Source organism: Callithrix jacchus, chromosome 5 (assembly GCF_049354715.1).
Source record: "Callithrix jacchus isolate 240 chromosome 5, calJac240_pri, whole genome shotgun sequence".
Taxonomy (NCBI): domain Eukaryota; kingdom Metazoa; phylum Chordata; class Mammalia; order Primates; family Cebidae; genus Callithrix; species Callithrix jacchus.
Genome location: NC_133506.1, coordinates 104,037,522 through 104,060,895, shown reverse-complemented (window position 1 = coordinate 104,060,895; position 23,374 = coordinate 104,037,522). Strand labels below are relative to the sequence as shown.

Below are 23,374 nucleotides of genomic sequence, written 5' to 3'. Positions count from 1 at the left end.
TCATCTTCTCATCTCCCAAAGCCCTTGAGCCTATAGGGTTTTCATAGTGGACAAAAAACTTGTGGTCTTTTAAAATTGGGACTGATATTTTTTTGAGAGATTATGTTGAAAGTGTGATGTTCTACCACTTTACCAATAACTAATTTTAAATATACACTGTCCTCTCGATTTTTGGACCAAACAGACGCTCACAGTGGAGGCTTATCAAGGGTTGCAATGGGGAAGAAGCCTCTCCCTCTCTGTCAGCACCAGCTGGTAAAGGTGACTGTACAGATGTGCATTTTCCTTTTGGTATAAATGGTCCACAGCACTAACTGGTAAGGCTTATTGTACAGTATATTGTCAGTATTCTTCTGGTTCAGCATACCTTATAGTTCATATATAACCTGTATTAATTGTATAGATTGTGCATTTAAAGCTGTTACCAAGTTGTCAGAACATAAGAGCGAAAACAAGGTCATATGTAATATTTTGTTTGTAAGTATCCTTTGTATCATAGCAAAGGAAATGTTTAAAAAAATCAACTGTAATAAAGTAATTTTAGTACACGGTGTCCGTCCAGTTTTTTAAGGCATGAAGATAAAGCATATTTCTGTTGAGTGACTATTGGATAATTACTGAACCTCAAGCAGTGTGCTGGAGTTGGGGTTACAAAAATGGGATTACCACTCAAATGGTAAGAGTGGTCCATCTAATAAAGACATAAGCCTTTGGCTGGGCGAGGTTAATCCCAGCACTTTGGGAGGCTGAGGTGGGTGGATCACCTGAGGCCAGGAGTTCAAGACCAGCCTGGCCACCATGGAAAAACCTTGTCTCTACTAAAACTGAAAAAAATTAGCTGGGTGTGGTGGCAGGCACCTGAAATCCCAGCTACTTGGAAGGCTGAGGCAGGAAAATCACTTGAACCCAGGAGGTGGAGGTTGCATGAGCAGAGGTTTCAGTGAGCTGAGATCACGCCACTGCACTCCAGTCTGGGCAACAGAGCAAGACTCTGTCTCAAAAAGAAAAAAAAAAAGACATAAACCCTCTGGTCTAATAATTGCCTCCCCTTCTGTCTGCCCCAAGTGATGTAGCCTATTGTGTTCTGGGTGTGAGATTATTCTAGTTTAAATTCTGACTGCCTGATGCAAGTTCTTAAGTTTTATTTCTACCTTGTGGTCTGCATAACTACAACCTCAATACATGGAGTTGTCATTAATGTAAGCAGTTCTCTTAAGTCTTACACAAAGCTTTAAAAGGTAGTCTTATTTGGGCTTATCTTCCTAGATTTGAAAATCATCACATTTTAGCCCTATATAGGGGCACTAAACCATTTAATCAAGTCCTGTTGTTTAAAACACTGTGGTATTTTTTTGGTCAGAAGCTAATTCAGAGGAGGAAATGTTCAGGGGCTGGGATTTATGTTTTTTAATTCAAAAAGAAAATAGGGCCAGGTGTGGTGGCTCAAGCCTGTAATCCCAACGCTTTGGGAGGCTGAGGCAGGCAGATCACCTGGGGTCAGGAGTTTGAGATCAGCCAGACCAACATGGTGAAACCCCATCTCTATTAAAAATAGAAAAATTAGGAGGCTGAGGCAGGAGAATTGCCTGAACCCAGGAGGCGGAGGTTGTGGTGAGCGGAGATTGCGCCATTTCACTGCAGCCTGGTTAACCAAGAGAGAAACTCCGTCTCAAAAAAAAAAAGCCAAGCGTGGTGGTTGCCTGTAATCCCAGCTACAGGAGAATCACTTGAACCTGGGAGGCAGAGGTTGCAGTGTTCTAAGGTTGGGCCACTATAGCCTGGGTGACAGAGCAAGACTTCATCTCAATAAAATAAATAAGATATGTATTTTTGAGACAGTCTCTGTCACCCAGGTGGCTGGAGTGCAGTGGTGTGATCTTAGCTTACAACCTCCACCTCCCAGGTTCAAGCAATTCCTGTGCCTCAGCCTCCAAAGTAGCTGGGATTACAGGTGTGTGCCACCATACCCAGCTAATTTATATATATATATATATATATATATATATATATATATATATATATATATATATAATTTTATTTTATTTATTTATTTGAGATGGAGTCTTGTTCTGTTGCCCAGGCTGGAGTGCCGTGACATGATCTTGGCTCGCTCCATCCTCTGCCTCCTGGGTTCAAGCTATTCTGCCTCAGCCTCCTAAGTAGCTCAGACTACAGGTGTGTGCCATTGCACCCGGCTAATTTCTTTTGTATTTTTAGTAGAGGTGGGGGATTCACCATGTTGGCCAGGCTGGTCTCAAACTCCTGACCTCGTGATCTACCTGCCTTGGCCTCCCAAAGTGCTGGGATTACCGGCGTGAGCCACCACACTCAGCCAAGAAAATAGTTTTAAGTGCCATTTTTTTTTTTTTTTGTATTCTTTGAAGTGCCATCTTTAAAATATAGTTTAGATTATCTACCATATTGAAAATACTTAGAAAAGTTGCCGTTTTTTCACTCTTAGGTGTTGATATTGAATTATCTTGAAATTAGCATTTATATAGTGTTTGATTTGCTTGCCTCAAATAGCTGTGTGGCAGTGAGGTGCAGTGGCTCATGCCTGCCTTCCTACCACTTTGAGAGGCTGAGACGGAAGGATTGCTTGAGACCAGGAGTTCAAGACCAGCCTAGGGAACATAGTCTACAAAAAATAAAAATATTAGCTGAGCGTGGTGGCACATCCCTGTATTCCTAGCTACTTGGGAGGCTGAAGTGGGAGCATCGCTTGACCCTGGAAGGTTGAGGCTGCAGTAAGCTGTGATCATGCCACTACATTCCAGCCTGGGTGACAGAGCTAGGCTTTGCCTTGTAGAGGCAGGATTAGATCCCAGGCCTCATCTCAAGTATTTTCAATATACCCGCCTGAATTTGAAGTAACTAAAAGACAAGATTTCACTGGGTGAGATGGCTCACACCTGTAATCCCAGCACCTTGGGAGGCCAAGGTGGGTGAATCACTTGAGGTCAGGAGTTCATGCCTGGCCAACAATGGTGAAACCCCATCTCTACTAAAAATACAAAAATTAGCCGGGTGTGGTGGTGGGTGCCTGTAATCCCAGCAACTCGGGAGGCTGAGGCAGGAGAGGCCCTTGAACCTGGGAGGCAGAGGTTGCAGTGAGCCAAGATCGTGTCACTGCACTTAAGCCTGGGCAACAAATTGAGACTCCGTCTCAAAAGAATAAAAAAGAAACCCTGTCTCCCTGTCTCTACGAAAATACACAAATTAGCTGGGTGTGGTGGTGCGTGCCTATAGTATAGCAGCTACTCGGGGAGCTGAGGCAAGAAAGTCACTGAACCCAAGAGGCAGAGGTTGCAGTGAGCTGAGATCATGCCACTCCACTTCAGTCTCGGCAACAAAGAGATTCCTTTGTTCTCTCAAAAAAAAAAAAAAAAGAAAAGAAATTATGATGTTCAGCTAGCTTCATAGTCCCTATGCCATCATCTACATCACATGATGCCAGCTGCAGAATCAGGGTCTTCATGTATGTGTCCTGGGCAACTAACACCTTTATATTTTGCTACCTTATTTTCAGATCTTTGTTCTTAATGGATACAGGGAGAGAAGGCTGCTGAGGGTGTTAGCTTTGTGCAGGCTGTTCAGTGAACTTGAGAGGTTGCCATTTATAGATAATGTGCATGGCTCCCCACAGGCAGTTGTGCACCCCAGCACCTCAAAAAGAGATTCCCTGCACCCTTCCCCCACCCTTTTGTTAAAATCCTTTACATTTTGGAGTCCGAAATGGACAGTATTTAGTATCATCTCAGACAGTGATTAGGTAGGAAAAGGCAAATCATTTACCCTGGATCCCATTAAGAAAAGGAAAAGGCAAATAATATATGGCATAAAGAGCACTAATTTGGGTCTGGTCTTAGCCCCGTTACTAACTGTGAGATCTTAAAAGTCACATCCTCTCTGACCTTCATCTACAAGAAATAGAAATGCAGATGGTTTTTAATCAAAACTGATGTGAAGCCAATTAGCTATGACATGGTATTAGTGTGTGTGTACATATATGGGGGTGGGGATGGGGAGAGTTTGTCCTCAACTGGGCAACCCGGACCCAACCTGTGAGGCTCAAAGGTGCTGCTCTCCCAGGCCCTTCCCAACTTTGCAGTGCAATTAATACCTGGAACACATCTTGGCCTTACAAGATATTGATCAGAGAATAAAGATTGTGATCTGAAACCAGATGCCACTTCATCATGGAGGTCTTTGAGCTCTGGTTGAAAAATAGAGTCTTGGAGGATGGGATCTGTATGCTGTTAACTATCTTATTATATCCTAACAGACCTTATAAATTAAGACCTATACGCATTCCCAGTCTTTATATGGAACAACTCATAAAATAATTTAAGTCATAAAGTAGAACTGGAACTCACATCTCCAAACTATTACTTCAGTATCCTATCAATACACAGACACTAATTGCCCACTGAACAACATCTCTGTTGTAGGTACCATCAACGATCAGGGAATTGTGAGCCTGCTGGGAAATTATTAGCCCAGAACAGGAGGCCTGGTTGTTGATTAAACAGAGCTGCCACTGGTTAGTGTAAGGCCACAGGAGGCTAGATCTACAAAAGTGAAGCAACGAACAGTGGATAGAACGTGCAGGGAGGCTCTGCTAAAGGCACAGCAGGCAGGCATGGCTTAGTACACAGAGGACTTCAGAAGACAAACAGCACATATTTGTTTTTGGAGATTTAAAAAATAATAACATTCCAGTGTTACCAGGAGACTGATTTGTTTACTATTCAGAGGCAAATAAGTTAGAAAGAAATTTTTTGTTCAACAATGCTGGATACTAAGGCAAGGTATTGCGTTATTACAGGAAAGGTTAGAGGCACTAGAGATTTACTTTTGATGCATGTCTTATTGTTTCAATGAAATATCACTTTACCTTCAAAATGTTAGCTCCTCTGGGCAAATGCAACTAAAGCATAATTATTAGAGTATAAAAATACACTCTGAGGTCAGGTGTATATTCACATCTATAATCCCAGGCTTTGGGGAGGTCGAGGTGAGCAGATCTCTTGAAACCAGGAGTTCGAGATCAGCCTAAGTAACATATAACAAACCCTATCTCTACAAAAAATACAAAAATTAGCCAGGCATGGTGGTGTGCACCTGTAGTCCCAGCTACTTAGGAGATCACATGAGTTCAGGAGGTCGAGGCTGCAGTGAGCCATGATCACACCACTACACTCCAGCCTGGGTGACAGAGCAAGACCCTTTCTCTAAACAAAACACTCTGGGCGGGGAATGGTGGCTCGTGCCTATAGTACCAGCGCTTTATGAGGCTGAGGCGGTAGGATCAGTTGAACTCAGGAGGTCGAGGATGCAGTGAGCCCAGACTGCACCACCGCACTCTAGCCAAGGTGACAGAGCAAGACCTTCTCTCAAACAAAAATCACAGACACACACACACTCACTCTGGTCACTCTGCCAGGGCTATTTTCATTAAAATTTATGTTATCTCTCAACTCCCTGGATCCTGGTCAGGTCTGTGGTTTTCTGATCCTTGAGCCCAGAAACCCAGCATAAGCTGTTACAAACAGTAAGATCCTTAGCATTATTTAATTCAGAGAACTTAGATGAGAAGAAACAGGATATCTGATCTAGTTCATCCTCATTTCTTGGCACATGTTCTTTCCATGAAATGTGCCAAAGGGCTGTCTAGCTTGAATATCCCACTGATGATGTGGGACTTACTGCTTCTCGAGACACTCATTTCATCTCTGGGTACTTGGACACTCCCTATGTATAACTTCCCAAGCCTTCCTGAATGCAATCTTAACTCTGCAAATTGTGATAACCACTCAAAGCAATTTCTGGTGTCATCCTTTGTGGCCTGACTGAAGAATATCAAATACTCCTTCTATTGGCATTGTTACCAAATTCTACTAGAGCGGCCAAATGTATCTGCTTGTTTAAGCGGGGAGAGGAATTCATGCTAAAGTTAATCTCTAAAGGAAGATACCATACCAGCCAGGTGCAGTGGCTCACGCCTGTAATCCCAGCATTTTGGGAGGCTGAGGCAGGCAGATCACAAGGTCAAGGTGATCAAGACCAGCCTGGCCAACACGGTGAAATCCCGTCTCTACTAAAAATACAAAAATTAGCTGGGCATTGTGGCGTGCATGCCTATAGTCCCAGCATGCCTATAGAGGCTGAGGCAGGAGAATCGCTTGAACCTGGGAGGTAGAGGTTGCAGGGAGCTGATATCACATCATCGCACTCCAACCTGGTAACAGAGTGAGACTCCATCTCAAAATAAATAAATTTAATTTAAAAAGGAAAATGCCTTGGCATTCATTACTTAGAGTGACCGACTGAGAAAGGACCTTGATGTTTGGGTGGAATATGAGTACAGAGGAGTTTCTGAGGTTATGTATGAAGCCAAGATGACTCTTCCTTGTTTTGAGACCTTTTCTCTTTTCTTTTTTGGAGACACGGTCTTGCTCTGTCACCCAGGCTGAAGTGCAGTGGCGTGATTACAGCTCGCTGCAGCCTTGACTTCCTGAGCTCAATTATCCCACTTCAGCCTTTCTAGTAGCTGGACCTACAGGCATGTGCCACCATACCTGGCTAATTTTTGTAGAAACAGGTTTTCACCGTGTTGCCCAGGCTGGTCTCAAACTCCTGAACTCAAGCAATCCACTCTCCTCAGTCTCTAAAGTGCTGGGATTACAGGCATGGGACCCCAGTGCGTGGCAAAGGCCTCTCTTCTAACAGTATCCAAGTCTTAGGCTAGTGCCACTCAGAACAGAGATGGTGTCGTCGCAGAATTTGATGCTGTGTTTTTCATACTGTCATCTCCAGCCAAGCCACCCTGGACATCTATGTATAAATACATAAAATCCTAAATTACCGCCGGGCGCGGTGGCTCAAGCCTGTAATCCCAGCACTTTGGGAGGCCGAGGCGGGTGAGTCACGAGGTCAAGAGATCGAGACCATCCAAGTCAACATGGTGAAACCCCGTCTCTACTAAAGAAACAAAAAATTAGCTGGGCATGGTGGCGCGTGCCTGTAATCCCAGCTACTCAGGAAGCTGAGGCAAGAGAATTGCCTGAACCCAGGAGGCGGAGGTTGCAGTGAGCCGAGATCGCGCCATTGAACTCCAGCCTGGATAACGAGCGAAACTCCGTCTCAAAAAAAAAAAAAATCCTAAATTATGAGAATTAAGTTATAGCTCAGCACAATCTTGGTATCAGAGATCAGAACTTAGAACTCAAAGAAACTTTTAGAGGCAGTTGTCTGCTTCCTGCCTTCTGATCTGTGGCTAGAGACAGAGGACTCAGTTGTCACTTCTGAATTAACACCTCCCTTAAGTCATTGGCTTTTTGTTTTTGTTTTATTATTACATTATTTTGAGACAGGGTCTCGCTCTGTTGCCTAGGATGGAGTGCAGTGGTGCAGTCTTGGTTCACTGCAGCTTCTATGTCCTGGGCTCAAGTGATTCTCTCACAGCCTCCCAAATAGCTGGGACTACAAGCATGTGCCCCCACACCCAGCTAATCTTTGTATTTTTTGTAGAGAGAGGGTTTCACCATGTTGCCTGGGCTGGTCCTGAACTGGACACAAGTGATATGCCTGCCTTGGCCTGCTGGGATTACTTATTTGTATTTCTTTTTTTTATCTTACCATTTGAAAGTGTTGGTAAATAATGGACACCAAAAAGGAGGCAAGCAAGTAATGAGGCCTGAAGATCGCTGAAGACCCACCACCTGGAAACTCCAACTCAGTGGCACTTCTTAGGTGTTTGGGAGGGGCTCACTGAAGTCTTGACCTCTAGGGCTGAAGTGATGCTACTGCCTCAGTCTCCCAAGTGGCTGGGACTACTGGATGTACCACCATGCCTAGATAATTTAATTTTTTCTATCGATGGGGTCTTGCTATGTTGGCCAGACTTGTCTCGCTCTTCCGGCTTCAACTGACCCTCCCACCTCAGTCTCTCAAAGGGCTGGGATTGCAGGCGTGAGCCACCATGCCCGGCCTATTGGTTGATTTTGTTGTTTCTTGCTTCCTCAAACTCATAACTTGCCATTTTGTTCAAGGGACACCTATTGAGAAATGCGGAGTATATGATAGAATATATTGTTTGCTAAGAAGAACGATGGCAAGGAAAACCTAGCCCTCCCCTCATCCCAGTGGAAAACTACTTAGGGCATTCTAAAGTAGCAAGACAGTATATGTATATTATACACCGGTTAAAACAATTCTTTAAGCCCAGGATATGTGAACCTGCCCCTGTGGCTCCCTCGTGGAGAATACTTTCTAGTTTGTCCTTGATTAGGGGTAAGCAGGCACCAGCAGCCTACTTAGTTTATCTTGGTTCTATGAGAAAACACAGAACACCTGTTTGTTAATAAGAATCACCTGTTCAGCGAGAATAACTACATGGGTCAGATTCTGCTCGAGGCCCTCAGCCCGGGCTGCTGTCAGCCTGAGGCTCTCAGATTGGAAGGCTTTTGGCCCCAGATAGTCCCACTTTGCTGTTCTATCTGGCTATTTGCTTCTTAATGCCTTCAGCGCTGCCTGGGTGGGGGTGTCTGTGGCCAAGGTGGTACTCAGTAGATACCCATTCTCAGAACAGTGTGGCTGGGGCTCCTCTAGCTGGCTTCACACAGTAAATAGCTTCCTGCTATTTACCAAAGCAGGAATTCATCTGTGTGATTCTTGAATCATTAGGCTAAAGGGCAGGGTCATCCAAACCTTTACTGCTTGAACTGAAACTACAGTTTCTTAGCAAAAAATGGGCATTTCAGCCCTAGTCTTCAAGTAGTAATGGGAAGATGAGAGGTTTTTGGGATATACAGTGGGTGCATCTGGCACAAGGGCCATGGAAGAGAAATACTTCAGGGTTCAAAGGAATTAATGGAATCTGAACTGGGGCTGTTCTGCCATTCTTCTGACTGTAACAAAGTTTATACATTTCCCTCCCTGGAAAACTTCTTTTCCTATCAAAAGGGAAAGGAAAATGAACCACTATTTCTCCAAAAGCTATTATCTTGAAGAATCAGAGTCCTGTGGTAACTGGATAGTTCTAGAAAAACTGTAGATTTTCACCTTAGGGATGCTTTCAGCCTTAGAGTTTAAAAACCAGTAGGCTGCTTCCCACTGTGCAACTGGACTGCAGCACCCTAATAACTGAAATCCCCCCTGTACCAAATGTGGGGGCAGCTGGTTCCAGGGGATGGCCAGACGGCAGTAATTCTCCCTCCCCAAGCCTTTCACCAAGGCTGTTGTTCACCGGCAGTAGAACAGCTTCTTCAATTTCAGTTCCTTTTTATTTCCCTTGCTTAGAAATGGCAAAAGAACATCAGATGAGGAACGTGGAGGAAGATAAACAAGAAGTGGGGAGGAGAGAGAGAATTTTTCACAAGTTAATGTGCCTTAGACAATCAAGTGCTGTCTACATTTCAGTGCAGATTCTTGGAGTTATTTCAGAGTTTCTTCTGATTTTATCTAGAAGAACAAGGCTGGGGCAAGATTATCCAAATCTGAAATCATGGCCTCAGGAATACCTTATACCAAGTCTTGGGATGTGAAAGTCTTTGGTATAAACAGCTCTCTTCTTTACAACTGCATTGCTGTTGTGAGGTCAGAACAGAAGCCCTCATTCTCAATGACAATTCAAACTTTGGGCAAGGTTTTTGAACCTCAGTAACACATAGTAACACATGGAAACACGTCCTATTGCCAAAAAAATTTTAATGGCCTAATCCAAACCAGGAACATTTAGATCAACCTGTATACTATGTCTTATCTCCGATACACGATATCTCTAGTTTTCGGCATTATTCCTCATAAAACCAAATACCCACTTAGTTGCTGAGTGGCCAGATCTAAGAGGAAGCTTTTCTGCCTTTACAGAGATGGCTTTATGAATAATTGAACAGACAAGGCATGGTAATGTGAAATACTCGTAAATCACTGGTCAGCTCTAGTCAGCCTCTTGGTGTTTTCTTTCCTCTGGTCCCAATGTGTCTCCTGGCTCTGCAGAGGGAGAGGCCAGTAGTAGCTTCAGAAAAGGGAGCAACTAAGCAGAAAACACCAAAGTTACGAGTTTGTACTTTTCACTTACTTGGAGAAAGTCCACATCTCAGGAGATGAACAGCTCTGGCTGCAGCTCTCTGGAGTCATGCCCTGAAATGGTGCCAGAGGGAGCATGTAGGGTGGCCAAGATTCTGACTCCTTGAACTGTGGTCTAGTAAAGCCTTCCGACCCTGCGTGGAAGCACTTCCTAGTTCTAAAATACCCTTGAGACCTCTCCAGTGAGGCTGGAGGGCCCAAATCAGCTGAGACTTGTAGAGTGGAGCCCCATTCCCAGCTGAGACTTGCAGAACTCTTCTGAGAGATTGGACCTTCGCATTCCTTGTGATGGGCATTCACATTCTCTCCCTGCTCGGCCCTCACTGAGCCAGCCCCACTGTCTGCCGCCTTCTCACACACGCAAGCCTGCCTCTGTAGCTGCCGAACATTCGGTCAGAGCAGAGCACCACAACCACACAGCAAATGAGGGAAGTGGGGCTGATACACAAACATCCCGTCCTAATGACATCGAGTGGCTCCAGCTTGAGAATCGGGGTCACTGCCTGATGACAACATAAATGCCCCATCCCTCTAGCCACTGCCGGTAAGAGGACATTTTCTCCTGAGTCCATGGCCTGAAACAGTGCTGTCCTTTGGCTTGTGATGTCAGTGACAGGAGACAGTATGGGAACACCCCACTGATGACCAGATGAGTAGGGATGTGTCGAGCAAGCCCAGACGGGAGTTCTTCTACTGAGGGTGAAGTGAGCGCAGGCTCGCTGGATGTCCCATCTCTTTCCAGGCACCAGTTTAAGAGCGAAGGACTGAATGAGAAGCACAGAGCTGGCGCTCCCTCCGTTCAGTCCACATCATCTTTCCAGGACTCCCCGCTTGCCCAGCTCTGTTTTTCTTTGCAGGACTTATGGGTTGTCGGGCCAGGTCTCTCACCTTGTGTATGATCGCTTCCAGCTAAAGATCTCCTCCAGGTTGGAGGAGGAAGAGGCCTCCCGCCTCTGCAAGGCTCCTCCGCGACGGCGGCCCCCAAGGAAGGAAGCTCTGCGCCTGCTCAGCCCTTTCATCCTCTCCTCTGTTCGGAAGAACTCAGTCAAGGCCCGAAAGGACTCCAAGATGACCTCGTGGCTCCAGGCTGGCAAGGGCTCCTGACGCAGGAAGCCACAGTGGCCTCCGTGGCGACTGAGCAGGAGGAAGAAGTAGGGGTTGCTGTGAAAGAGTTCAGTTGTCAGACTGTGGTCTGGGGGGCCACACACAGGGTCGTCAGCACTGCAGATACACAGCACAGGCACGGCCGCCTCATCCACATCCCGGAGGGGGTCGTTGCGGTCCCAGTAGGTATCCCAGCTGATGGGGAAGCTTTTGGTGTGGCAGAAGAGAGCTTCCTCAAACTCTCGAAGGGAACGGCTCCTGAACAGTCTGCTAGTGTCCACGGTGTCCTCCAGGGCTGTGGCATACCTGACATCGAGATGTTGAGTGGGGAAGGTGGGAAAGAGAGGGAAGAATGAGAGCATTAGGTGACAGCAGACGAGGCAGAGACAGCTGGCAGGCCAGACCCTAACCACAGAGGTTTTCTTTGGCCATTTAGGGCTTTGAAAAAATTTTATTTCATGGCCATGATTTAAAACCAGGAGATAAGGCTGGGTGCGGTGGCTCTCACTTGTAATCCCAACACTTTGGAAGGCCAAAGTGGGAGGATCGCTTGAGCCCAGGAGTTTGAGACCAGCCTGGGAAATGTAGGGAGACCCGATCTCTACAAAAAAATTTTTTTAACTGGTCAGGCTGGCTGTGGTGGCCCATGCCTGTAATCCCAGCACTTTGGAAGGCTGAGATAGGTGGATCACTTGAGTCCAGGAGTTCGAGACCACCCTGGGCAACGTGGTGAAACCCCATTTCTTAAAAAAAAAAAAAAAATTAGCCTGGCATGGTGGCTCAAGCCTGTGGCCCTAGCTACTCAGGAGGCTGAGGTGGGAGGATTGCTTGAGCCTGGGATTGCACCATTGCACTTCAGCCTGGGTGACAGAGACCCTGTTTCAAAAAATAAATAAAGTAATATAAAATAATAAAATTAGAGGATTTCACATGAAATGCAGGTATCTGGCTTCTCTAGGGAAGTGGGAAGATCCGGCCATGTAGGCTCCTCCCTCCTTGTGAGACAGTGCCCACCAGGCCTGTCATTCATAGCATCACTGAACCTGCCTACGTGCCCTAGGGGCAGCACTTGACTTCACAGCTGCTGACAGTTCTCCTCCTAACCTCAACTTCTGGCCCTCTGTGGAGAACTTGCTGAACTGTAACCTCCTGAAGTGCTCCTAGAACTTGCTGGCTTAGACTATCCAACCAGCAGGTGACACCTCTGCTAATCACTCACATTTTACTTTAGGTTGCATCCATTGTTTTTATTTTTGTTTATTTATTTTTTTGAGATGGAGTTTTGCTCTGTTGCCAGGCTAGAGTGCAGTGACACGATCTTGGCTCACTGCAACCTCTGCCTCCTGGGTTCAAGTGATTTTCCTGCCTCAGCCTCCCAAGTAGCTGGGATTACAGGCATGCACTGCCATGCCCGGCTGATTTTTGTGTTTTTAGTAGAGATGGGGTTTCACCATGTTGGCCAGGCTGGTCTCAAACTCCTGACCTCAGGTGATCCGCTTGCCTTGGCCTCCCAAAGTGCTGAGATTATAGGTGCAAGCCACCGGGCTCGGCCCTTATTTTTGTTTTTTAAACTAACATCCTGTCCTAGTAATCAAACGAGTGTGCTGTTGATCAGGTATACCTGGGGCAGATATTCCTAGAGAGTGTGCTGCCTGGCAGAGGAAGCAACTGGGGCTGTAATTAATTTACTGGGTTCCCAAATGGGGGCCTGAGAGCAATTGCTTTGGGTTAACAGGGAACATCTTTGCTGTTTCCAGCCCCCTGGAGAGGGCTTGGCATCCTGACAAGGAGGCCAGGATGGGAGGCTCCATCTTTTGAGTAGCTCAATCCAGCCTCAGAGAGTTGAAAATAGATGTTCGTCTCTGACCAAGGACAGTGGCTCACATCTATAAACCTAGCACTTTGGGAAGCCAAGGTGGGTGGATCCCCTGATTTCAGGAGTTCAAGATGAGCCTGGACAACATGGCACAATTCCATCTTTACAAAAAATACAAGTTAGCCAGGCATGGTGGCATGTGCCTATAATCTCAGCTACTCGGGAGGCTGAGGTGGGGGTCTGACCCCCACATTCCAGGTCTATCTGCTACACCACACTGTTGCCATATGTCTTTGACCTCATTCTGCCATCTCCTAAGAAAGCCAGAGTGCAGGCTGGGAATATCACCTAAGCCTGGAAACTCTAGGCTGTTATTAGTGGTGATCCAACCACTGCACTCTAGCCTGGACAACAGAGTCAGATCCTGCCTCAAAAAAACAAACAAGCGGCTGGGCATGATTGCTCACACCTGTAATCCTAGCACGTTGGGAGTCAGAGGCAGGCCAATCACTTGAAGTCAGGAGTTTGAGACCAGCCTGGCCAACATGGTGAAATCCTGTTTCTATGAAAAATACAAAAATTAGTTGGGAATGGTGGTGCATGTCTGTTGTCCCAGCTACTTGGGAGACTGAGGCAGGAGAATTGCTGGAACCTGGAAGGTGGAGGTTGCAGTGAGCTGAGATTGTGCCTCCAGCGTGGGTGACAGAGCAAGGCTCCCTCTCAAAAAACACACAAACAGGCATGGTGGCTCATGCCTGTAATCCCAGCACTTTGGGAGGCCAAGGCAGGAGGATCATGAGGTCAGGAGTTCAAGACCAGCCTGGCAACATGGGGAAACCCCATCTCTACTTAAAAAATACAAAAATTAGCCAGGCGTGGAGATGTGTGCCTGTAATTCCAGCTACTCAGGAGGTCGAGGCAGGAGAATTGCTTCAACCTGGGAGGTGGAGGTTGCAGTGAGCTGAGATCACGACACTGCAATCCACCTGGGAGACAGAGCAAGACTCTGTCTCAGGAAAAAAAAACAAAAAACAAAAAAACACACACACAAACACAACAACAACAAAAATCCACTTGCCCTGAGTTTTCATAGCCGAACTTTCATGAGGACAGCTCCTAAGCATGCAGCATTTCTCTTCATTTCCTTCACTCTGCCCCTGGCTAGTGCCCAGGTCAGTGCTGGTGGAGATCATTTGGCATGGAAACTATGGCAATTAAGCCAGTGAGGGCACCTTGCCCCTGAATGGCGCCAGCACCTCTGGGTTGCCATGGCAGTGCTTCAAGCTGTTGTTGAGCTCAGCGTTTGACATTCTCAGAACAGGAGGCAAAATGAAAGGAAAGAGAGAGAACACAATTGCCACCGTTTACTGAGCACCTACTCAGTGGCAGGCACCTACTTTTGTTCTCTCTTTTTTTTTTTTTTGAGACAGAGTCTTGCTCTGTTGCCCAGGCTGGAGTGCAGTGGCATGATCTCGGCTCACTGAAATTTCTGCCTCCTGGGTTTAAGTGATTCTCCTGCCTCAGCCTCCCCAGTAGCTTGGATTATAGGCGCCCACCACCACGCCCGGCTAATCTTTTTGTATTTTTAGTAGAGACGGGGTTTCACCATGTTGGCCAGGCTGGTCTTGAACTCCTGATCTCAAGTGATCCACCTGCCTCAGCCTCCCAAAATGTTGAAATTACAGGTGTGAGCCACCGTGCCCGGCCCCTACTTTTGTTTTCTAACCATCTTGGGAGATGGTTATTATTAACAAATGTATTTGAAGACGGAAGTGAAGCTCTAAGCGGATTGGCTAACTTGCTGGCAATTCTGGATTTGAACCTAAGTGAGTCTGACTCCATAACCCAGGGCTTTCTACTACACCACCCTGTTGCCATAATGTTGTCGACCTCATTCTACTATTTCCTAAGAAAGCCAGAGTATAGGCTGGCGATGTCAAATAGGCCTTCTCAGAGGAAAAGTCTCACCTGTCACCCTGGTGGTAAACTGTTCTTCTTTTGGAGATTTTTTAAAAATTCTGTTTAAATATTATTAATTTTTTGTATTAAATATTGAGCACATATGTAGAAATGTGTAAAACAGTTGACAGTTCTAAACAATTTTAATAAATTAGCTGGGCATAGTAGCTCATGCCTATAGCCCTAGCTAGCACTTTGGGAAGCTGGGCGGGTGGAATCACTTGAGGTTAGGTGTTCAAGAACAGCCTGGCCAACATCAGGAAACCCCATCTCTACTAAAAAAAATTTTTTAAATAAATTAAATGCCAATATGCCCACGCACGCGCGCGCGCGCACACACACACACACACACACACACTTTGAGACAGGGTCTTGCTCTGTCACCCAGGCTGGAGTACAGTGGCCTGACCAAGGCTCTCTGCAGCCTCAAACTTCTGGGGTTGGGTGATCCTCCCACTTCAATCTCCTGAGTAGCTGGGACCAGAGGTGCATGCCATCACACCTGGCTATTTAAAAACATAAATTTTTGTAGAGACGGGTCTCCATATGTTGCCCAAGCTGGTCTCAAACTCTTGGGTTCAAGCGATCCTCCTACTTTGGCCTCCCAAAGTGCTGGGATTACAGGTGGGAGCACTTGCACCTGGCTTCAAATGCCACCATATTTCTGATTTCTGTCACTTCCAGGCTCACAGACTGTGAGTAAACATTCTGGGCAGATAATCATTTGCAATTGCTTCCAGGGTGGTCTTTGCTGAGTTGTCAAGCTGTGGTCTCAGCGGTAAATGTCAGGTATCTCTGCTGTCGTGGGCCAAGTACCTACTTAAGTTGCTAAGATACCGAGGCTGAGATGAGACAAGGGGCCGGGGCAGGAGTCCCTGCTCTAGCACAGTGATATTAGCTGAGTCCATCGACGAACTTTAAACCTGCTTCCCCTGTGTTGTCTAGACTACAGGGTTTGGACGGCTTTGGAAGATGTGTTCAGAGAACTTTGCCCAAACTGGCCCACGCATGTTTGTTCTAATGCTATGCAGAGCCGTTTATGTTTCTCAGCCAGCTCAGGCCCTCTATTCCTTCCATGCCGGTCTGCGGCCTCCGTTACCCACCTGCTGAGGGCGATCTTCTGGTGGAGCAGAAAGCCCCGCTCGTAGGGCCAGGGCAGGCCGGCCTCGAACCACTCGCGGCAGCGCAGCACGGGCGAGATGCAGGCGGCGCCTGTCACGTAGCTGGAGGAGCCGCACTCGCCCAGGTAGGACAGTAGCAGCGCCGAGCCCGAGCCCTCGCTCACCAAGAACAGCGGCGCCGCCGGGTGTCGGAAGCGGATGTAAGTGACCGCCTCCTTGAGGTCGGACGGGTCCCCGAAAGGCTGCAGCCGGGGGCTGACCAGCGGGCAGCCGTGGTGGCCGCGGCGATGGAAGATAACCGGGTAGTAGCCGCGCTCCAGGGCGAGCAAGCAGAGGCCGAGCACGTTGCGGGTGAGGCGACCCCAGGCATTGGGAATCACCAGAAGCACCGCGGGAAGGCCCCCGGCGCTGGTGATCCGGCGGCCCCGAACACAAGGTCCCACCACCCAGTCCAGGGCCACCAGCCCATCGTCCGCCAACTGCAGGTACTCCCGGGAGAGCTCAGGCCCGGGCGCCACGGGCAGGACGAAGTGGCAGACCGTCTGCAGGTGGGGCCCTGAGAGCCAGGAGCGCGGGCCGGGCTCCAGTGCCGCCGAGCGCCGCAGGGTGCGCAGCAGGCACTGGGCTAAAGCCGACGGCTTGCAGACAAGACTACACCCACCCGGCAGTGGCTCGCGCCCGTCGCTGAACTGATCCGCGGGGCCTCCGCCTTCTGCCTCCTCCTTGTCATCTCGGTTTTGGGCCCCCGGCAGGGTTCTCTTTCCGACGGTGCGCTCCCAGGGACTCCGGAGCCGCGGGCGGAGCAGGCAAAGCAGGGCGAGCATCGCCAAGATGAGCGCGAGGGCGGCGCTCCACGGCAGCATGGCGAGGCCAGAGAGCCCCGGCGGGCGGCGGGCGGCGGGCGGCGGGCGGCCCAGCAGTCTACTTGGAGAGCCCCGCGCTCTGCCTGCGGCTCCGCCTGCCGGCGGCGGCTGCCCGGGACCCTCCCGCGCGGGCGCGCTCTGGATTGGCCGCGGCTACGCAGAGGCAGCCAGTTCGGTCCCGACTCCCCTCGCCCGCCCCCCACCTCCGCCCTCGGCCCTTTGTACAGCGATTGCAACAAGCGAGAGCCGAGGGTGAGAGGAGTCGGGGCCACTAGGGAGGGAGGGCGCGCCAGCAGCCGGAAGGGAGCAGGGAGGGCACGAGCCGGGGAGAGCGGTGCTGGCCAGAGGCGTGGGGAGACTGGAGGCCGAGGCTTGGGGACCCGGGTGTCATCAGGGTCTTTAGACAGACCCTGGGCGCTCCGCCCTCAGAGACCGATGAAGTGAAGCAGAAGGGAGAGGTGAATAAGTCGCAGCTTCGGGCGCCGACTCCTCGGCGTTTGTCTCCACCGCCAGACCCTGCAGCCCCGCAGTTACTAGGCCGGGCGGGGTCCGGCGCTGGGCCAGTGAGGGCGAGCGCGGCGTTCGAGCCGCTGGCGAGAGACTGCTACTTCCCTGACTGCATCAGTGCGGGTCCCACGGAATCCTGGTCCCCGTCCCCGTCCCCGCGAGCTCGGGGCTCCCCATGAAGGAAATCCTCAGCCTTGCTGCCCGGGAGGTAGTTCTCCAGAAGCAGCAGCCCCACGCCTCCGAGAGTCAGTTGGAGAAAAGCACACTCAGGCGTCCTGCGACAGGGATGCCCCTCCGACCTACAAGAAACCCCTTGTAAGCCGGGGTGCATGGGAGACCACGGAAATAACACGTTCTCGCTGTTTCCAAGCTTTGGCATGGCCATCTTGACCCTCGCTCTCTACCCATGTTCTTCTCCCAAATCCTGGAGAGGGGACCAGAACCAGCGCCCCCCCCGGGGGTGAGGCCTGTGGCTTCTCCACCTCGCGGCGACCAATCTCTTTCTGGACGCGCGCCGGCCACCGCTGGGCGACGGCGGAGGTGGGGAACACAGCAGCCCCTCGGCCAGCTCCGACCTCCCGGGGCTTCTGGGTCTGAGGAGTTTGGGGGGCGAAGACCCCTCGAGGCTCCTCTGGGGTCCCTATTTGCGAGGGCGAAAGTGGGGTGGGCTGACGTCAAAGCTTCAGAAGTGGGACCGTCTCCCTTCAGCAGCTCCTCCTGACTTCGTGATTCAGCCCCTCTTCTCGCTGCAGGTCACACAGACAAAATCTGAAGCAGGTTTGCCAGGCGAGCGTACCCGTCTCCCGGGCTTGGGCCACCCGGTCCACAGGGATCCCAATTCCTGCCCTACACCCCGCTCCACAATTCCATCCAGGCGCTGCAGATGTGCTCTGCAGGCTGCAGGGACGCGCTGGTACGAATCCCCGGGCGAGGCGACGAGGTCCCCGCGGCCCTGCAGCGCCTGGAGCGCTAGCCCAGCTAGCTCACGCAACTTTTCCGGCTTCAGGTTTAAGACGCCGGCGCGCACGTTCGGCTGCTGTGGGCGGGCATTGGGGCGGGGCGGGGGCGCCTAGGGGCGGGGCGAGCCCGGGGGCCCGCTTTCTGGGGAGGGGCGGGCGCGAGCTCAGGGCAGGCGGGCGCGCGGGCGGCGCCGGGGCGCTGGGGCTGGAGGGGCGGGACGCGCGCGCTCCCTCGCTGGCTGAGCTAACGACCCGGCCAGGAGCCGTCTGGGATGGCGCCTCCTCTGCCTTCACCCCAGCTGCTTTTTCTGGCCGCTCTAGCGAGGCTTCTGGGTCCCAGCGAGGTAAGGTGATCAGCTCCTCCTGAGAAGGCCTCGGCCCGGGAGCTCAAAGCGCTTTGCCGAAAGTTCGTCCTGGAAGGAGTGGCGCGCCGAGGGGGACGCGGAGTTCTTCCGCTGGCGGGCTGTGCCTGGAAGGAGAGGGCAGGGCCTCGCCGAGTCCAGCGCCCCAGCTCTGCGCTTTGGACCCACAGGTGGTGGCCAGACCGGCGGAGGAGGTGGGAGCCCATTGTTCCGAGGGCCTGTGGCCTCTTCCCCCGCAGGTAGGAGCACTGGAGGGCCCAGGGAGAGAGGGATGTGAAAAGCTAACCCAGTCCCGCTCCGTTCTCGCCGCACCCTCCACAGTCAGTCTTTGGGGACCTCTGCCGGTTCCTCCCGTCCTCAGTAGCCAACTCTCCATCCCAGCCTGGCGCTTGGGGCCTGCTGTCCCCTCCCCATGACACACACACAGAGTCCCCCAACTGCCCTAAGCTCTGTTCTTTCCCCACGTATAGGTGTCACCAAGAGTGACCTCCACACGAGTGAGCCCAGGGAAGGTGAGTACAAGCAGGGGCCCACCCTTGGTGTCCACCCCTGGAGACTGGAGCTCCTAGAAGGCCCCCAATTCCTTACCATTCCTTACCACTTCCCGAAGGCTGAGGCAAGGGTTTTAGTTCTCAGCCCCACCCCAAGCCCAGGACAGATCAGCCCCAGTACAGATGGCCAAGGACCGTGAGCCATAGGCCTGTCACCTGTAATACTGTATCAGGATGCTGTTGGGTAGCTGGCTGTGAGTGGAGCTCTGAGAGTAGCTGGAAGAAGCCCAGGCTCCAGCTACGTGGGGGGACAGCGGGAAGTCTCCTTTGTGGGCCCCAGTTGTCTGTAGGAGAGGGTATTCTGTCCTTGCGTGTGAGCGGCGAGGAAGGGTGTGTGTGGAAGGAGTGTGCCTGTGGTCCCAGGCTCCACACTGCGGGCTCGGCTTCCACGGCGGCTTCCGTCTTCCATCTTCATCGCAGCCCTTCTGATTTTTCCTTTGAAATACCTTTTATTAGTAGTACTAGTAGTAGTATTTGAGATGGAGTCTTCTCTGTTGCCCAGGCTGTAGTGCAGTGGGCCTCACTGCAACCTCTGCCTTCCAGATTCAAGCAATTCTCCTGCCTCAGCCTCCCCAGTAGCTGGGACTACAGGCTCGTGCTGCCACACCCAGCTAAATATTTGTATTTTTAGTAGAGACGGGGTTTCACCATGTTGTCCAGGCTGGTCTCGAACTCCTGACCTCAGGTGATCTGCCTGCTTCAGCCTCTCAAAGTGCTGGGATTTCATGAACCACCATGCCTGGCTTGAAATACCTAATTTAAAAAAAAAATTCTCTGTAATAGCTCCAGGCCAAGAGATGTTGCCTCCCACCGCCTACCAAATTCCTTTCCTCAAACAGCCCTTTCATGAAGTCATTCCTCTGTTCAGAAACCGTCAATGGCTCCTTATTTCCCACCTTATCGTGGCCATACTCTCCAGCCTGGCTTTTCAGGCCTTACTTAAGTAAGCTTTGTCTGATCTCTCCAAATCCTTGGTTCTTCTCCAGTTGTGTCAGTCTGCTTGCCACATAAATGAGTGCCAGCCTCACCCCCACCACAGTCCCTTTGCTCCTGTTTATTCTCCACACCTGGGCTATCCTGACTCAAGTGTACAGCTCCCTCCCCTCCTGCCATCCGCCTCCAGCTGTCTTCCAGGCCTCAGCTCCTCCCAAGACCTTATCTGATGGCATCAGCCTTTATTCCTCCCCTCCTCCCCTCCTCTGAATCTATGATAATTTAACAACTAATCACTAAGTTTGTTAGTTTGCTCTTTCATTTGCATTAGTTGTTTCCCTGAGTTTCTTTTTTTTTTTTGAGACGGAATTTCACTGTTGTTACCCAGACTGGAGTGCAATGGTGTGATCTTGGCTCACTGCAACCTCCGCCTCCTGGGTTCAAGCAATTCTCCTGCCTCAGCCTCCTGAGTAGCTGAGACTACAGGTGAGCACCACCATGCCCAGTTAATTTTTGTATTTTTAGTAGAGACAGGGTTTCACCTTGTTGACCAGGCTGGTCTCCATCTCTTGACCTCATGATCCACCCGCCTCGGCCTCCCAAAGTGCTGGAATTATAGGCGTGAGCCACCTCGCCTGGCCTTCCCTGAGTTTCTTATACATTCCCTGCAAGCAGAGTCCACGAATTATTTGGCATCTCCCACAGCATCTAGCACAGCACTGAGCATCAAGTCAACTCAATCAGAGAATAATAAGTCCAGGCGTGGTGGCTCACACCTATAATCCCAGCACTTTGGGAGGCCGGGTGGATCATGAGGTCAAGAGATCGAGACCATCCTGGCCAACATGGTGAAACCCTGTCTCTACTAAAAATACAAAAATTAGCTGGGTGTGGTGGCACGAGCCTGTAGTCCCAGCTACTTGGGAGGCTGAGGCAGGAGAGTTGCTTGAACCCAGTTTGGAGGTTGCAGTGAGTTGAGATGGTGCCACTACACTCTAGACTGGTGACTCTATCTCAAAAAAAAGAAAAAGGAATAATGAATGATTGATGGAGTGTTTCCATCCTGAGATTATGTACCTGCTGCCTGTCTGCCCTGTGTTTGGATGCTTTTGGGAGATTGACTGTATAGATTGGTTCAATGTTCTTCATTTGGGGGATGCTTATGGCTTGGATTGTGGACCTGTAGAGCCATTCTTACAGCTTTGGGGAAATATGGCTAGTATGGTCTGAGTCTGGCAGGGTTACCCAGGCATGCTGTGAGCTTTGAAGGGTGGCACTTAATGGAGAGGAAGGGTGAAAGGAACACTCAGAGGCAAGAGCGGGTACATGCCAGTACCTAGGGCCCTTTGTCTTTTTCTGGGCCTTTTGTCCTTTTCTGAGCCATCTGGCCATCCTGGGAGTCCCTTTAAACTGTCCCCCTGGATGGGAGAAGTTGAGATTCTCTGGGAGGGCCCTGGGCCTGCTTTGATGTCTCTGTGCTTTTCCTCCAGGCTGAGGATGTCACCTTCCTCTACCACCCCTGTGCCCACCCCTGGCTGAAGCTCCAGCTTGCCTTCCTGGCCTACGCTTGTATGGCGAACCCCTCCCTCGCCCCTGATTCCAGCCTCACGCAGGATCGGGTATATGGCTGATGAAAGTTGCTTGCCTGTCCCTGGCAGAAGGCTATGGCCCTGTGTGCAGGGAAGGGAAAATTCAAGGGGCTCCTCTTGCTTGTCCCCACCTTCCTCATAGCTCTTAACAGTTACCTCCTCTCATAGCCTCTGGTGCTGACTGCGTGGGGGCTGGCACTGGAGATGGCCTGGGTAGAGCCAGCCTGGGCTACCCACTGGCTGATGAGGAAGTGGAGGAGGAAGCAGAGGAAGAAGACGGCATGGATCTACCATGACAGCCTTTTGGGGCCCCCTCCCTGTATGCCAACCCCGGGTAGAGGGAGGCTGTGCCGGAGAGGGTGTGTGCAGGTGAGAGGTGCTGGGCGCAGGCTTGTTGGTCTCAGGTTCTCTGAGGAGGGCAGCAGGGTGATTGCTGTCTCCCCTCTCCTTAGGCCCTGGCTCTGGCCTTCACTCTGCGGAGCTGGCGGCCCCCTGGCACAGAGGTGACATCTCAAGGGCCCAGGCAGCCCTCTCCCAGTGGTGCCAAGAGGCGGAGGCTTCGGGCTGCCCTTGTTCCCCAGCCAACTCGCTCAGCCCTGAGGTTTCCCTCTGCTTCCCTAGGGAGCTTGAAGACCAAGCAGCCCATGCTGGGAATCCGTGGTAGGGAGAGTAATACCCCATCTGCTCCCACTGCCTCCCTGCTGCCTGAGGCACCTGGAGGCAATGCCAGCTCCAGGACAGAAGTTCAGGTGCCCAGCGGGCAAGGCAGCCCAGGGGGCTGTGTCTGTTCAAGTCAGGCTTTCCCGGCCCCCCACGCGGCAGTGCCTCCACGGGCAGCTCGGGGCCCCACCCCACGCACGGAGGAGGCCGCCTGGGCCGCCATGGCCCTGACCTTCCTGCTGGTGCTGCTCACCCTGGCCACGCTCTGCACACGGCTGCACCGAAACTTCCGACGCGGGGAGAGCATCTACTGGGGGCCCACAGCGGACAGCCAGGACACAGTGGCTGGTGAGGAGTTCCCTCCCCACCCGAGGCCCCCGCCCCATCTTGCGTCGCCCCCCATGGCTTCTCTGCCCTTCCGCCCTTGACTGCTCAGCGCCCGGCCCACAGCTGTGCTGAAGCGGAGGCTGCTGCTGCCCTCGCGACGGGTCAAGCGCTCCCGCCGGAGACCCCTCCTTCCGCCCACGCCGGACAGCGGCCCGGAAGGTGAGAGCTCGGAGTGACGGCCTGGGTCCTGCCACTGTAGCAGCGTGCGACTCCTCCCCGCGCTGCCAGGCTGCGACCTCTGCCACGTGGACGGGCGCGGCGCGCCCCCTGGTGGCGACGGTGCGGCCCCGGCCGAGCACCGCGGAGGCTTTCCTCTGCGTTTCTCGCGTTGGTTGCAGTGAGCCGCGGCGGAGAGAAAAGGAGTCACTTCTGCCTCCCTTGCCAAAACTCCGTTTCTAATTAAATTATTTTTAGTAGAGTCTGGAGTTTAGCTGGTGCATATGCTGAACAGAGTCACTCCCATCCGGACCC

General features: G+C 51.0%; 2 protein-coding genes across 4 annotated transcripts; one reads left to right on the top strand and one right to left on the bottom strand.

Moving 5' to 3' along the window:
* Window positions 1-9,694: 9,694 nt before the first annotated feature.
* ABHD15 (abhydrolase domain containing 15) lies at window positions 9,695-18,466 on the bottom strand. Its single transcript, XM_002748223.6, has 2 exons — window positions 16,075-18,466; window positions 9,695-11,502 (listed from the first exon to the last, which is right to left on the bottom strand). The coding sequence occupies exons 1-2, from the start codon at window positions 16,953-16,955 to the stop codon at window positions 10,977-10,979; spliced, it is 1,407 nt and encodes a 468-aa protein (XP_002748269.1). The 5' UTR covers window positions 16,956-18,466; the 3' UTR covers window positions 9,695-10,976.
* A 189-nt stretch (window positions 18,467-18,655) lies between these two features.
* TP53I13 (tumor protein p53 inducible protein 13) lies at window positions 18,656-23,321 on the top strand. Of its 3 annotated transcripts, XM_078373931.1 has the most exons (8): window positions 18,656-18,765; window positions 18,954-19,022; window positions 19,254-19,295; window positions 20,656-20,753; window positions 21,758-21,886; window positions 22,025-22,225; window positions 22,309-22,864; window positions 22,967-23,321. In XM_078373931.1, exons 5-8 carry the CDS (start codon window positions 21,839-21,841, stop codon window positions 23,077-23,079), a joined length of 918 nt encoding a protein of 305 aa, XP_078230057.1. In that variant the 5' UTR covers window positions 18,656-18,765; window positions 18,954-19,022; window positions 19,254-19,295; window positions 20,656-20,753; window positions 21,758-21,838; the 3' UTR covers window positions 23,080-23,321. The 3 variants fall into 3 exon arrangements, with proteins under 3 accessions (XP_078230057.1, XP_002748268.1, XP_008995404.1); XM_002748222.6 differs by lacking the exon at window positions 20,656-20,753; XM_008997156.5 differs by lacking the exons at window positions 20,656-20,753; window positions 21,758-21,886.
* Window positions 23,322-23,374: the final 53 nt, after the last annotated feature.

Excerpts from the sequence above, each read along its gene's own strand:
- ABHD15 (XM_002748223.6), bottom strand. The coding sequence starts at position 16,955 with ATGCTGCCGTGGAGCGCCGCCCTCGCGCTCATCTTGGCGATGCTCGCC. Across the intron at positions 11,503-16,074 it reads CAGAAGATCGCCCTCAGCAG|GTATGCCACAGCCCTGGAGG; the intron begins GTGGGTAACGGA and ends TCTCGATGTCAG.
- TP53I13 (XM_002748222.6), top strand. The coding sequence starts at position 18,694 with ATGGCGCCTCCTCTGCCTTCACCCCAGCTGCTTTTTCTGGCCGCTCTA. Across the intron at positions 18,766-18,953 it reads GGCTTCTGGGTCCCAGCGAG|GTGGTGGCCAGACCGGCGGA; the intron begins GTAAGGTGATCA and ends TTGGACCCACAG. Across the intron at positions 19,023-19,253 it reads TGTGGCCTCTTCCCCCGCAG|GTGTCACCAAGAGTGACCTC; the intron begins GTAGGAGCACTG and ends CCCCACGTATAG.